General features: G+C 35.4%; 1 protein-coding gene across 3 annotated transcripts; it reads left to right on the forward strand.

Annotated features, from left to right (window-relative positions):
* Position 1: 1 nt before the first annotated feature.
* On the forward strand, positions 2 to 13,252 carry LOC135786865 (tandem C2 domains nuclear protein). Of its 3 annotated transcripts, none has more exons than XM_065296465.1 (12): positions 2 to 218; positions 2,080 to 2,155; positions 2,315 to 2,509; positions 2,978 to 3,151; positions 3,704 to 3,777; positions 4,969 to 5,044; positions 5,835 to 5,941; positions 6,387 to 6,503; positions 7,570 to 7,761; positions 10,254 to 10,368; positions 10,867 to 11,066; positions 11,303 to 13,252. In XM_065296465.1, exons 2-12 carry the CDS (start codon positions 2,089 to 2,091, stop codon positions 11,411 to 11,413), a joined length of 1,428 nt encoding a protein of 475 aa, XP_065152537.1. In that variant the 5' UTR covers positions 2 to 218; positions 2,080 to 2,088; the 3' UTR covers positions 11,414 to 13,252. The 3 variants fall into 3 exon arrangements, with proteins under 3 accessions (XP_065152537.1, XP_065152538.1, XP_065152539.1); XM_065296466.1 differs by having other exon boundaries at positions 2,981 to 3,151; XM_065296467.1 differs by lacking the exon at positions 2,315 to 2,509 and having other exon boundaries at positions 2,981 to 3,151.
* Positions 13,253 to 16,388: the final 3,136 nt, after the last annotated feature.

A 16,388-nucleotide genomic window follows, 5' to 3' on the forward strand; every position in this document is an offset into this window, starting at 1 on the left:
ATTTCTTAACAATAGATTTAATGTGAACATTGATGTGTTATACTGTATACTATAATACATTTTTATCTTCTTGCAAAGGTATTAGGCAGGAGGTTGTAAACTGGCGGGCACTATGACCTTAACAGAGGCAGAGGTTTTCACTGACTGGAGGCTTTCACATTCACTTGCTGTATCCATGAGTTCAGTCTGCTATCAGCTCCCTGTGGACAACAACAAAGGTATGTACAACCTGATCTACTAATGTGGTTTCAACTTTACTGGCAAAAATTATACAAACTAAACTAAATTTTCTGATTTATAAGGAGCATTTAATTAATCATTTGTTAGATGTTATTAATATTATTAACATTACTTGTTTAGACAACTCAAAGTGTTTTAGCATTGCATTATAGCCTTTTAAAAGTTTAAACAAAGTACATTTATATATTGATTAACAGGATTGGGGAGTAACGGATTACATGTAACAGGATTACATAATCAGGATACAAAAATCTAGTAACTGTAATCCGTTACAGTTACGTAAAAAAACATTATGTAATCAGATTACAGTTACATTCTGTAAAAAATGGGAATACTTGTAGGGATGCTTAACGATTTATCGTGATTAAACGTTAGCAGAATAAAAGTTTTTGTTTACATCATATATGTGTGTGAACTGTGTATAATAACTTTGTATAAATAAATGTACACACATGCATGTATATGTTTTAGAAATGTTTACATGTGTATATACATTTGTATATTTATGTATAATTTATATTATATATAAATATAAATACTTAATATATAAATTTTTTTCCTTAAAATTATACATGAATGTGTTCATATGTATATATATATACATATTTATTATACACAGTTTACACACATATGTGATGTAAACAAAAACTTTTATTCTGCTAACGATTAATCGCGATTAATTGTTTAGCATCCCTACTTTTAGGATTACAAAGGTTCTGATTTTCAAGCACCGCTTGACTGTACAGTAATGTGAACAGATTTTTCAAATAAAAACGGGGACATTTCCAAGTTCAATAGTTAAAATATAATTGAAATCTTATTTGTTATTACGCACAAACAAAAAAACGAGGACAAAACCTTTTGTCTTGTTTTTGTCATTTTTTTGTTGTTGGGTTACTAATTCAATTCATTTCTGTAAATCACTTTTTTCCTTTTTACAATGGACAGATATGACATTAAGGGGTGGTTTCCCAGACAGAGATTAGCTTAAACCAGGACTTGACCTTAGTTTAATTAGAAAATATAACTAGTTTTAACAAACATGCCTTACTAAAAATATTACTTTAATGCATTTTGAGGCAAAACAAAGGGCATTGATGTATTTAAGATATGTCAGTGCAAGTTGTTTTTAGTTTGGACAGCTCTTACATTTATTTTAGTCTAGGACTAGTCTAATCTCTCTCCGGGAAACCTCCCCTAAGTCATTTAAGTGTCATTAAAGTTACTTCTAAGTTACTACTTCAGCCGATTTCATAGCATTGTAAATGTGGAACAGAAGGAATAATGCAGAAGGAGGAATCAAAAAGTAATCAGATTACATTACTTTTATATTTTGGTGTTTGTATTAAGTTACTGAATGCTTTTTTCATGAAGTAATTTGTAATTGTAATGGAATACATTAAAAAAGTAACCCTCCCAAGTTACTTTTGATTAGCTTGAATGCAATGTATAAGTCACTTTAGTTAAAAGCATTTGTCTAAATGTGACCTTGTCTGTGAAATCCAGGCTACAGTCTCATAATCTAATTATGAGATAAAGAGCATCAAGGTTTAATTTCAATCTTTGACATTGCCTTAATTTGTCAATATTAAAAATTTCAAGGTTATATTTTTACAAAATATTTTTGTATTATAGGATGATTTTATGCAGAAAACATGAGAGTTAAAATGACTTTAGATAGTTTTCACAGACAAGGTCATAAATGTAAATTTTTAAAAGCATCAGAGATAACATCAACAGGTTTATGTAGTATGTTTAGTACTTGTTAAATGTTTTTAGATGACAAGAGTCATTATTTGACCTTTTCTCTTTTTTATTTGTTTTGTGATTTTTGTGTAGATAAACAACATGATGGAATGTTTAAAAGACTGTTGCAGGACGTTTGTGCCGAAGAGGAAAGAACCAGAGACTCAGAGTGAGTCTCTCTCTCTCTCTCTCTCTCTCTCTCTCTCTCTCTCTCTCTCTCTCTCTCTCTCTCCTCCTTCCTCATCTTCTTCTTTTCATAATACAAAAACACATATAAAATGCACATTCAATCCTACGTTAAGATACAATTATTTCATGTGTTTTGCAGTAATTAAGGTTCAGCCTCTTCGTAAATTAACACTTGAGTGTAATGTGAACAAAAGTATTGGAGTGTCAGAGGATTATCTACTGTCCAAACTCCCTCCTGACGGCCGGGAGATTCCCTTCGTCCTTCCGACGTTTAAGCCTTCCTATGTTCAGCCGAAAGACGCACAGTACTCCGACTACAATGTTAGACAACATGGTAAATTGTCTCTTTTAGATGAAGGAGGTCATGTCAGCATTTAATCTGTAATTTTTATCAGTCAATGACAATATTGATGCATAATGTGTTTATAAACTTGCATTATAGGAGGCTATGGAAATATTTTAGGTACCAGCAGGATTTTTTGTTTTAAAGGTTGTTCAAACACAGCCCATCTAGGCTAAAACAAGCCAAAATTTGGACCGTCACTGATAGGGAAATTTTATAGACATAGCCAAAAAAGAATGAAACTACAATAATGAAACTAAACACATTGTTATCACTGTTGTCTTTGCTTACATGAATGTCATACATCTCGCAAGTTATTATGTAACCAAATCCAAGTTTATTTTGGCTAGAAGTCATTTACTCATAGCCAGACTGTTGGGTCTACCTAGATGGTGAAATAACAACTATTGTTTGCTGGGTTTATTTACAAATTTAACCAATATACAAATTTGACAATTTTAGGTCCTACAAGGACCACATATGCTGAAAGGAAGGCAGAGCTTGCAGGACCCGGTCAAATTGTGTACGACCCTGATTTAACCTTAAACAACAGTCAGATAATCAGCTACATGTCACCAGGTTCATTGAGACGCCCCAATCTGAAGACAAAAACCAACAATTGCCCCGACTCAGGTGAGATACATTCAGATTTTTCTGATATAGGATAGTTATACTTGTTGATAAGTAAAGCCAGACTTAATAGAGACTAACATATCTTCTGTTTATCATCTTTGCACATTGTATGCATCTTAAGGAGTGGATTTACTGTAAAATATTACTTCCTCATAGCATCATTTGGCACGCAACTTCATATCAAATATTTACCCTATAAACTACCTGCCTGTCATCTTTTTATTTTTTTCCCACTCCTAAATCCCTATTGTTTATGGCGCACTTGCATTTTTATAATGCCTCAGATCATGTTGGTGAAAGGTTTTTTTTATTGATTCATGATTTGGTTGGTTTACAGTATTGGGCTCTTATCAGAACAAACAATGTAACATTTGAGCATGACGCAATAGTGATTATCAGGCTATAATTAATATTAAAAACGTAATTTTAGCATGGTCTTCAAAGTTAAATAATTTGAAACAGAATAAAACAAAACAACAGCAGAGTTATTCTTGGAAATGTTTTAGACTCAGCCCCTGAATCAGTGAAATGATTTTTGTCTGTTTTGCAAAGGTTGGGAAAGGAATAGCAAACAGAGACTCAGTCACTCCATGTTCGATTTGTCAAATCCCCAGGGCCATGTACAGGTGAGTGCACACAGTACACACCTCACTTAACAGCCCATTATTGTATCTGTATATGAAAGAAGTAGATTATATTAATTTAGATGCATAGTACATTTTGTAGATGATATATGTAGATTATTTATAATAATGCAGATAATAATTCTCAGTCATAAAAAACACCTGCAAGGCCTGAAAGAGATCAGTCAAGTAAGAAAAATGTAACGCAAAAGTAACTTTTAAGTAATGTAAGTATTACTTTCCACGAAAAGTAACTAAGTAACGCAATTAATAACTTTTTTGGGAAGTAACTTAAAATTGTAATGCATTACTTTTAAAAGTAACTTTCCCCAACACTAGCTATATATTTATAATAATATATAAACAGAAAGATAATAAACAACACATAAAAACAGTACTTCTTCAAGCTATAGACGGTTTCAGCAGTAACAACATACACAAGCGGCTGTAGTGGTCCGCACGTAACTTCCGGGAAACTCCGCTAAGAATAAATAACAAAAAAGTCCTTTAAACGTAGTTTATTTATATAACAAGCAAAAAAACAATGCGTAGATTACATAGGAAACCAAAACATTTGTTATTTTCGACAAGGTATTTGTTCAAAAGATCAGTTAAGCAACTAGTCAGACCATTAAAAAAAAGAAACCGGAAGTGAAGTTCGGATTCAGACATGTATCGCGTCAGCGCACGTGCGTCCGATGAAACCGTCTATAACTGTATTAATATTTTAGAGGATCATGAATTTGTGAATATTAAACTTTTGGTGTAAATTCACAGTAAACTTTCTTCATTCTGCTTTTTTTCATCCCATTTTGATTATTTTGTTACTGAAGAATAACGCTACAAAAAAGTTCATATTAACTTCTGTAACTTTAAAGTTACTAAGTTTCATTTGGCTAAAAGTATACTTGCTTGTCAATATGATTTGCAAGTTCACCACGCTGCTATTTAGCATTTAACACAATGGTGTTTGATCCGAGCTGGGCGAGGTCCATATTTATTAAGGTAAATAAAGAAACTCAGTCACCTTGTGTCTCCTGGTTGTCAATGATGGTGTATTATTGCGTGGCCACATCAACGAGCTGTAGTGCAAATAAACAAACACACAAAAATCAGAGAAAGCCCAATTTAAATTCCAGAACAAGACTTAGTAATGCTGTGCTGTAACATTTCTCTTTCTCTGGTTTCTCTAAGCGGTATGATTCGGTATCCAGTGTCCTGAGCAGCACATCCTCCATTCCGGATTCCTTTGGGAGCAGCCATAGTCTAGGTAACCATTCATGACGGATCATTCAAGTAGTAACCGCAAACAGCAGCATTCCAAAGGAACACTCAAAGTTCCATTCCAGTAGAACTGTTTGGAAAGGGTTCCGCTTCAGTTTTACCCAGAATTTCCACTACGGTTTTATTTGTTTGGTTTTCTTTCACTTTTTCGGACCCTTTATTTTCCAACAATCTTACCCCCTCTCTCCCCACCAACTACACACATAAACTCTCAAACAAACTCACACACACAACTGACTTACTGTCGATTGTGAAATCATGAAAGGGCAGATGCTGTAATTACTTCCAAATGTTTTCCCTGAGGTCCAGTATGCATGTATCCTCAGATAACTTAAGGAAATAAGGAAATCTTTACAAACACACACAAACAAACAAACAAACCTATACAGTATATCTACCATGTTGTATGTTTATATGGTGGGTTCAAAAAGTCTGATGTAAGGAATGTCTAAATGAATGTCGAATGTGTCTTAAATTTACTTCAAGCCGTGAAACTGTCTGTTCATATCCGTGTTTAGATTTTTAATACCGGATTTTCAAAATGACCTCAGATCAGATTCTTTTTACCACACTATATAAATCTAGCACATGTTTACTGAAAGACACATGGACAAATAATCACTATATGCATATTTCATGTTTAAATGTATGCATTTGCCAGATGTTTTATATCCTAAGCATTTCACATTGCATTACAGTTATACAGTTATGCATTCCCTGTAAATTGAATTGCACCATTCATTGTTATTTTGACATTTATTTGTGTTTGTTTACAGAGTCGATCACCCCGTCTGGAGATGAGAGGGAATACGAGATAGGAAACGTGTGTGTGCAGCTGAGGTATGAGGAGGCGGTGGAGCAGGTGTGGATCACCTTGGTAAAGGTACAATTTCATCCAGGCTTTACTAATCTACAACAGGCCATTGTGTTTCATCTCTAATCCAGATGAATGGACCCACTGTGTCTGAGTCTAAAGAAACCTTTAAAGGAATAGTTCACCCAAAAAAAATTACAATTATTTGCCATTATGTTAAAAATCAAACGACATCATTTTGTTCTTTAGATGAAAAAAAGAAAAATAAAAGCCTTTTATATACACATTGAAAAGGAATGCAGACTTGAGCTTTTAAGCTTAAATAGTCCCTTTCTAAAATCGTTTAAAATTCAAAACATCTCCATATGTCAGTATATGTCTCTCTATATCTTAAGTTCCTTAGTTGTCAGCCATACATACAGTAAGCTTTATTAGTTGGTCATAAATGCTCATAAACAGTGTATATTCATTTTGCCCTTGTCTCTATTTACCTATCATTATTTTTTCTGTTTAGTGTACAGGCCTAAATGCGTACACTGAAGGGGTTGAGCCTCAGAGGATTGGGGTCAAAGGGGTCATCACTATGACGAAGCAAGTGCGGTTTAAAAGTACGGTCAAAGAAGCATCAGCTGTGAGTGAACCTAAAAGTCAATTCATGTGGCAGTATTGCCTACAGTTGTTAAAAAGAAATTTTTTTTTGCATACTTTTCTTTGTAAGCTACCGAGCCCCTAAGGTGATATTGGAGTAAAAAAATCTAAAGTTTAGTTTCATGTGCTCACGTGAAACTTTCATGTGCTCACACAGCATGAAGCACAGCTGCTTACTACGGAGCCCCTAAGGGGACATGGGGCAAAAATTTAATAAAGTTTAGTTTTTATGTGCTCACGTGAAACTTTCATGTGCTCAATCGAAACATTCATGTGCAGAATTTTTTTACGTTTAGTTTTGCGTGCTCACCTGAAACTTTCTCTTTCACATGCGCGCACGATAGTTTCATGTGAGCATGCGATAGTTTCACGTGAGCACGCGAAACTAAACATAAAAAAAAAATCTGCACATGAATGTTTCGCGTGAGCACATGAAAGATTCACGTGAGCACATAAAATCTAAACTTTATTAAATTTTTGCCCCATGTCCCCTTAGGGGCTCAGTAGTAAGCAGCTGTGCTTCAGTTGCTTATCCTTTATAATTGAAGAGCTCAGATGCAAAACCCTCTAAGTGTGTCTTACATGTTTTCCTTGCACTGTAATAAAAGTGTAATGATTTGTTGGTTCAACTTAAAAAAAGAATGATGGTTGCTTTAAAATTTTAAGTTAATTTTACTTAAAAATATCAGTTGACTCAAAAATCAAAAAAGTTGGGTACAAATGTTGTGGCAACTCATATTTTTGAGTTAAATTATTTTTTAAGTTGAGCCAACAATTTTTTTGTGTAGATGAAACATTTTTATCAGACTTAATAGATTTTGTGAACAAAATGGTATTTCTGAATAGCTTAATGTCTGGGATTAATGAAGGGAAAGTATTTTATGAACATAGAATATGTGCAGAGGGCATTCATTTAATATATCATTATCTCATTGTTAATGGAGGTGGCGTTTGGCTGCATTTGCATAAGAGCTCCTCAATCAATGATGCATTAAAACATATCTCTCCAATCAAAAATAAAAATAATGATATTTTCTTGTCTTTCTCAGGACACAGACTTCATGGAGACATTTGTATTCACTCTAAACTTAGAGCAAATACGCAGGTCTGCGCTGGTGCTGCGTCTGCAGGCTTACACACCACGCAAACGTACAATCGGAGAGTGTGTGTTATCTCTCCGAACCCTTGGCCCGCAGGAAACACAGCACTGGCTGGTGTTCAGGAGCCACAGTAAAACACATGTGAGTCTCTGACTTTCTGCATTTTATCAGATGCCAAATGCCTCCCCTACAGATCCTGCCTGTAAGATTCTTTTAAAAGCAATCTTAAACTTTTCCATCTATAATGCCTCGGTCATCAGTTTGTGATTGTTAATACACAAAATATTGCATTATAAAACTGTAACCTTGTACTCTGTATTATAGCTCTGTTATTTTGTGGGCCAGCTGTTGCATTTCCAGATGTAGGATTGGCTTCTTCCGTAAAATTTTAGAAAACATAATTATATTACTGTAAAACAATATATCAGGTTCTCGTCTGTTTAATTTCTACTACATCATCTGGTGAAAGGTACATCTTTTCTCATTGTAAAAATCTTAGGCCACTTGAATTAAACTTTGTTTGACTCCATACACACACAGACAGGCAAAGTTAATATGACAATGTCAGTTTTATTTATACAACCATGTTGACCAAGCATATTTCCCAGCAAATAACTTTATGGGCCCTATTTTAACGATCTGAAACGCAAGTGCGGAGCGCAAAGCGAAAGTGAGTTTGTGGGCGGATCTTGGGAGCTGTTGCTATTTTCCCGGCGGGAGAAATAACTCTTGCGCCAGGCGCAAATCAATAAGGGGTTGGTCTGAAGTAGGTTCATTATTCATAGGTGTGGTTTGGGCGTAACGTCAAATAAACCAATCAGAACGTCATCCAACATTCCCTTTAAACACAAGTGTGCAAGTTCCATGGCGGGTTGCTATTATTATGACGGATTTACCAGGCGCACGCCAGGAGCAGTTCACAGCCGAGGAGACCGACTTCTTGTAAGAGCAGTCAAAGGCAAAGAAGTTGTTTTGTATGGGGATGGGAGAAACCCGCCCAAATCAGCATCGTTTAAACAGGCGTGGGAGGAAATAGCCGCAATTGTCTCATCAGCTGGCATCCCCAGGACGTTGCGCCGCAAGCGCTACAATGATGTCAGGAGACGGGGGAATCCCAAGCTTGCCAGCATAAATCGGCCACGCCGTGTAACGGGAGATGGATCTGCCTCTACACAGGACCTGACCGCTGAAAGCCAAGAAACGCAAGCAGTCCAATCCCAAAGTACACTTATAAATCAAGTTCACATACATTAAGGTTTCTTATGAAAACATTTAAAAATTATTTACATAAAATAAACGTAATACAGCCACACAACAAACTTATGAAAATATTTTAATCGTTATTTGCATGATGATTTTTAACGCAGCCACACAATAAATAAAAATATCACCACAATGCTCACCACAATGATTTCCCTTATCTCATGTGTTAATATTTTTTATTGTAACAATTTATGATTTGCAAAAATAACTGTTGCATCTTGTAGATTAGAAAAGCAAAGTGTGTGCGCGTTGTGCATTATGGTCAAGCATGCGCCATTAAAATAGTATAATGAACAACGCGCAACGCGCCACTGACTTTTGAATAGTTTTTTCTGGTCAGTGGCGCAATTGTTTTTTGAAACTGCCAAATAACATCAGGGATGGTTTGCGCCGGAACACGCCTTCTTTTTTGCGCTGAACCGCCCAGGGAGCGCAAGTTCATTCCCTAGTTTGCCGACGTGCGTCTGTTGAGGGAAAAACCCGCTGTGTGCCGGTGCAAAATACGAATGAGACATGCGTCACTGACAAAGTCAATTGCGCTGGGTGCAAGATAGGGCCTATATGTTTTTGGGCAAAGAAAGACATTATATACAGTTGCGGCCGGTGACTTCTTTATTCGAGAGCGCTCGATGCCAAGTTCGTCACAACATGTACTGTATGTAGCCCGTCATGTGTGTGGTTTGTCATTTCAAAATATGTGTTCGTGTGTCGAGTGATCCTATGTGCATCACGCAGACGTGTCTAAATGGTTTATGATAAAAAAGATGCTTGCGTTTGCGAAAAATGCTCATAATATCATGCATAATCAGAGTTTACTGTTAAGGGAGTGTCTTGCGTGTATTTTGTGAACGTGAGCGTCTCTTTTATCATAAACGGTTTTGATGCGTGCACAGCAGGCACTTATTGTGACAAAACACGTGATTCACATGATTCACATGAAGCAACAAACCATATTTTGAAAACACAATCAACACACGACACTCCAAACACATATTTTGAATTTGCACCCCTAGTTAGTGCAGTCACCAGCAGCCACTGTTTATATATGTTTGTGTCTATGCATGTGACCTAAATAAATCACATGCCAGTGATCCATATCAAACACAAAATTGCTTGAAAAATACACAGAAAGTATTTTTGTTCTAGCTTGTGTTGCAAAATTAATAAAGGTCATTGTTATTGGGTAAAAATGTATTTTTTAATAACAACAGCTAAGTGTGCGTGCATGCTACTGTTTGATATGTGTAACAAATTGGACAAACTATTCATAATAAGGACTTTGCCACAAAAAACACAAACATACTCAACAAACAGTTTTGAATAACACTAGGCTAACAGTTAAAGATTTGTGTATTTTCTTTTATTTCTAGGTGTGCCGTGCTGAGCTTCAGCTAGGTTTGTGCTTTCAGCCAGTGAGCAGTAGAATGCAACTCCAGATCCTCAGTGCTCAAAACCTCCCATCATCATCCTCACCACTCACACAGAGTGAGTCTCTCAGCCTTTATCATCATTCAAACCCCCTTGTTAACATAAGACAACATTAAAGGGGACATATCATGAAAATCTGACTTTTTCCATGTGTTAAAGCTATGATTGGGTCCCCAGTGCTTGTATAAATCTAGAAAATGTGAAAAAGATCAACCCAGCAACTTAGTTTTGGTAAACCATTCTCTGCAAGCATGTGAAAAAATAGCAAATAATTCTGTGACTATGCCACGGAAATTCATGAGATCAGGTGGTTTATTTGACATCTTAAAATATTCTTATGCAATGTCCCCTTTAAAACAAACAGGTGCTTAAGGAGAATGAACCTCTCCTCAAAGACATACAGTATTTCTTCAGGAGAACCCTGAGAAAGCTTATGAAACATTTTGTATGTTTTTTAATTTCTTGGGCGTTGGCCCTTTATGAGAAAAAGTGCTTCAGAATTTCTACATGTAATGTTTTTGTTTTGTTCTCTACATTGATGGATGTCCTCCATAGGTTTCTTTGTGAAGGTGGACATGCTTAGTGATGGCAAGTTCTTGCTGAAGAGAAAGACAAAGGCGATGAAGTCATCAGGGGGGCATGTACAGTGGGGGGAGGTGCTGTATTTCCCGATCACCAATCAGGACAAGAATCTTCAGCTGTCAGTCAAACTCTACAAATGTGCCTCTGTACGGAGAAAAAATCTGCTTGGACAGGTCAGTTTGGAGCAGAATTTATATCAAATTACATATAATAACTACATTATTAACACGCATAAAGTGAAGTGTCTGTTTTCTGCATCTTTATCAAACAGAATTCCAAAAAAATTAAATAATGTTTTATCCTTTGTCCATTGGCCAGACCATATAAACTTATGTATTAAGTTTGTAAGTTTATGTTTTACTGTATGCAGAAGTTATTTCGTTTCAGTGATGTATCCTTCAATTTCTAGATGCTCTTGGGTTTTGACAGCAGTTCTTCAGAGGCGGTGGAACAGTGGAGAGATTCCACAACTCATCCAGAAAAAGTAGTGACTTCATGGCACAGACTCAGTCGACCCTGAAAGAACGAAGAAATTGAATGAGAAAGCGAGAATGACTATAAAAGTGGTGGTGGAGAAGGCTGATCCAATCAGATATAATATGTTTACTTGCCCCTCAGATTTTTGAGCCAAATAGACAACTTCCAAAAAATATTCAATTCAATTTTATTTTTCACAAATGTTAATTGTTCAAAGCAGCTTTACATTAAAAGAGGCAGGGGAAAACACAGAAAAACCGACAGACAACATAATTAGAAAAATACAGCGGCAATGAATAAACTTTATAAGCGAGCGTATTAATAATTTAACATATAGAAGAGGGTGCTAAATTAAGCCAATGTAGGCTGACTCCCTGGGGTTGAAAAACCCCCTAGATAAAAAACCTTTTTTAGGACTTTCTTAAGGAGATTAGATGGGTTCCGCCAGTTGTCTTTTGTCGGGCATTGGACAGGTTGAAGGACGGCCAGTAGATCAGTGGTGTGTTGACCTTCACGGCAGCCGGAACTGGGTCTGTTTGTCTCAATGTCCTCGGGATCAAAGACGAGACAGGGAGAGAGAAACAAAATCCTATTAGCATAGGGGCCGTTCGCATGTAATTCAAGTGTCACACAGTGTTGTGGTTTAAAATCTGCTCAGTTCCAGACAGGCTAGCTATTGCGACATTAGTATATTACCCAGACGAGTTATGTGAATGTTTTGTTCCGTAAAGGCTAACTATTGCAACATTTAATTATGTAAATGCTTTGTGTATTTGATCATTCAGTTACACAATTATCGTAGATTTTTTTTTTCATCATCTACCCACCCTCATGTTGCTCAAAACCTCTCCTGTAAAAGGCAAAAGAAATATAAAGGCGGCTGTTTCGTATACAATGATGATATGACTTTTAATTTTAGATTTTTCAAAACTATATTACATTCGCCAAACAAAAACTGAAGCATTGCTTACATATCTTAAAGAATTTAGTATTTAACATGTTTTTATAGTCTTTGGTCATATATCACTTAAGCATCAGGTTAAACAAACCTTAAATTAAACAAAGCAGTACTATTATTAGTGTAGCAGCAATTAAAATAGTGCAGATATACAAGACTGTCAGTTAATATCCTTTGAGAATTCATAAGTGAAGTATGAAGTTCAGTATTCTTCTTCTCCATGCAACATCAGGACAGCTAAGTTAATGTTCATTGAAAATAGATCTCTACAGTTTCTGATGCCAAGTGATTATGGTGATGATTAATGCATGTTCACTTACTGTTAGATAAAGACAAACTTGTTTAAATGTAATGTTTTTCCCATGCTGAGGCTAAAGGTAAAAACTTTTAAAAGTTTAGGAGGGCTTGAGTTACATTCCCGTTCATGTGGAACTCAATCCTTCAATTCAATGCCTCCTAGTTCCTTTCACAGAGGAAGAGAAGACAAACGAAAGAGAGAGACTGCAACAAAGAGACTTTTGTTTACACTGGCATTTTGTTTTCCTGCATGTTTTCTGCTGCTCTTAATTCAAGGTGACCTAATTTTCTAAGAATAAAGTTTTGCATAGATGACAGTAAGTAACTAGTCTTCATATTTAAGCAGGAATATTGTATGGGTTGCTGTAGTTAGACATTGAAGTGTTTTAACAGACATGAAGAAGCAACATTTATTTTTTATTGATTGCATTTTTGTGTGCGTGTACACAAAGATCTTGTCTGAACGTGTTTGTGCAAAAAAACCTGATCAAATCACCCTGGATAAAAGAATTTGACATTTCCAATTTTTATGGACATTTTATAAAACACCTAAACTTTTTTATATGCTGTTTTATTGTTTGTCATTGTGTAAACAGCAATGTTGCAGTAAATTTATTTTAAGTAATTGATCATTTGTGCTGTATTCACTGTCTATTATAACAAAATTGTGCAACTATGCCAACCTGGCTGATGGCTTAACAATAATGCAGTTCTATACAGTTTAATGACAGCTTCATCATTCAAAAACTGTTTAAGGTATTGAATCACAGTATTTGATTCAAAGCACAGGTTTTACCAACAATGGCCACTAGGTGTCATTGGTTTGCTGCATACTATTGTCACAAATTTATAAATTACTGTTTCTGACAGTCAAGGGGTTAAAGACATTTAGGGGCTGCTTCTTCATCCGGATGTTTGATTTAATTGACGTCATATTTGCGTCATAATTCACAGGATTGTTATGGGATTGTTCGCTGTTTGAACAGTGTTAATGGTTATTCTTTAAGACACACCTCCACCTCTCTGGGTTACTGCGATAGCAAATCCCAATTAAACAGCTGATCTTTGTGTGTTAAAGTATATTGTGTCTGTGGAGGCGTGCGTTTGGGTCATACAATCAGTTGATAAATGGTCGAGGAATTAAAATATTAAATAGGATACACCAACATGTCCTCACCCTAATTTGCAAGTCTCTTGTCAAACATGTACTAAATTAAACCCAATGTTAAGGAACCATGATAGTTGTAAAATTACATTTATGTTTATACAAAGCTAATTTCTAACATGTATGCAAAGAAAGAACCTAAAAATTTGAACAGTGAGAAGCTTTAAGACCTGTTAAATCATTTGGAGTCATAAATGTTTTTGGTTGTGTCAGTAATCTCTCTCAGTAATATTCACACCCTAACAGCTGTGACCATAAGGACTTGGATGTGTCTGGTGCCTATGTGTGCTTTAATTAAAACAGGATCAACAGGTCCTGGATTTCAGCACCGTCTCCAGGATCCAGATTCCTCACAAACTTCCTCAAACTGGGTTACACAGAGATTTCACTTATCTGCATCATCACCATATCTCCACACAGAGGTCTGTTTTCAATAAGGTCTAAAAGATAAGTCTATAAAATACAAACTGCCATCAGAGCTTTGAATGGACCTTGTCTTTAACAGTATTCTTACAGCTTAATCACAATAAACAATGGTGATAAACCATTTAACCATGCCTTTACCTCAATTCATTCTCTTTCTTGACATTTATAAATATATTATCAGGGCATTTTATGTTAAACATGAATTCACATCCACATATAAATTTTAATGCATTGCTACAGGATGTTAGCCTGGCTAACACCAGACCAGTCTTGCACGCAAGGAAGCATGGGGAAACCCAGGCTAACAGGATGTTATATTCTTAGCTATTATAGTTTTAGATTCACTTTCTTAAAAAGGAAAGAAGAAAATCATTCTCACTGACACCTGGACATAAGTACTGTATTTAAATTTAGCGCAAGATCGCCATCTACTGACCTATAGGAGAAAATACTGAGATGCGTCTGCTTTATGGACACTGGAGACTGCTTTATTTAAATGATGCTTGGCTTTTGTCCCATCCTTTTTTTTAGGTAGAAACATTGCCCCATTATCCACACACAAGAATGTCTCACCGCAACAATTGCCAGCGGGCAAATTCCATTTTTAATCATTTTAATTCCATTTTTTATAGGTTATTCATTTATATTATTATATTATCTCTAAGATTACTGTATTATCTCTAAAATAATTGTATTGTACTGTATTGTGTTGTGTTGTTGTGTTGTGTTCTATTATATTATATTATATTACATGTTTCTAAATTAATGTTGAAAATCGTATAGGCCTAAGTGTTGTTTTATTATCCTGTACAGAAACTTAAAGGTGACATAGAATGATTGAACGGGGTATTTATCCTTGTTCTGTGATGTGACATGTAGACAAAAATGTTTTTGTTTGGGTCTGTAATGCCTTAGAAGCTTCCTAAAAACCTCTCTCAGATAGCTCTATTAGGGTGGGGGATTTTAAACAAGTGGTTTTGCACCTATTTTGCTCCCCCTACTGGCTTAACTTGCAATCTCATTACTGATTGGCTGACTTTGCTGCCACTCAAAAAATGTAGCCAATTATTTTAAAGTGGAGGGGCAGTGAGATGCCTGTGATGTCATAAGCATCAGTTTTTCAGATTGGGCTGTTTTCTGGCTGACATTTCTAAAAGAGGAATTTCTATGAGACTGAGATGTTTAGCATGTCTAGAACTTTTTGTATGTTTGTGAATGCGACTACCATTGTTCAACAAAGACAAGGTAAAAATGGTTTTTCATTCTCTGTCACCTTTAAAATATTGCCGTGAACTTGTGCGTTTAATATTTTTATATGTATGTATTTATTTTTGATTTTGATTTTTAAGATTTCTATGTGAGACGAAACAATCCTATTTTGAAAACATTTTTGACAACAGTATACATTTGCGTTTGCAGCGTCCCGGCTCCACGGGGGGCCAAAGTAGGCCTGGCCCACCCAATCAGAGGCTTGGCCAACCTTGGCCCCACACCACATAACAGCCAATCTTTTGGCCAAAACTCTGCAATGTTATACTATATTAACAGACATGATAATAATTTTTAAGAAAAACAGCATTTCAGATAAAATTAACATTTTTTAGTTTGTAACAAGTTTGTTTTAGTTGATGCATTTCTGATAAAATTAACATTTTTAGGTTGTAACAAGTTTGTTTTAGTTGATGTAAATAGTTATTTTAAAAGAACTGCCCCTTTTATCAAATCTAAAGTTACTTAATTGATACAAGATCTGTTAAGGGGTCAAAAAATATTACAAATGCAAAAAGAGAGAATGTAAAAAGACATTTTTTATATATATAAAGTTACTAAATAGTTCCAAAATATGTACAAAAAGATTATTAAAAATGAAGAAAACACAACAATAACAAACAACCCTAACAATTGTCTTATATTAAAACTATAGATATGTGAGATTAAAGCATTATAAAGACCCCCCCCCAATCCGACCGGCCCACCTGGAATATCACTTGGCCCACCTTTTATCTCATATCTAGAGCCGGACCTGGTTTGCAGACATTTTAATAAAGAGACTTTTGGAGCATTTTATTGTAGCCTATTTTTTATTGCAAATTAAGAAATTAAATTAATTAAAATACAACTTTGCATACATTACATAGAATGTGTTAACAATACATCCAAATTCATCTGAAC

Source organism: Paramisgurnus dabryanus, chromosome 20 (genome assembly GCF_030506205.2).
Source record: "Paramisgurnus dabryanus chromosome 20, PD_genome_1.1, whole genome shotgun sequence".
NCBI classification, from domain to species: Eukaryota; Metazoa; Chordata; class Actinopteri; order Cypriniformes; family Cobitidae; genus Paramisgurnus; species Paramisgurnus dabryanus.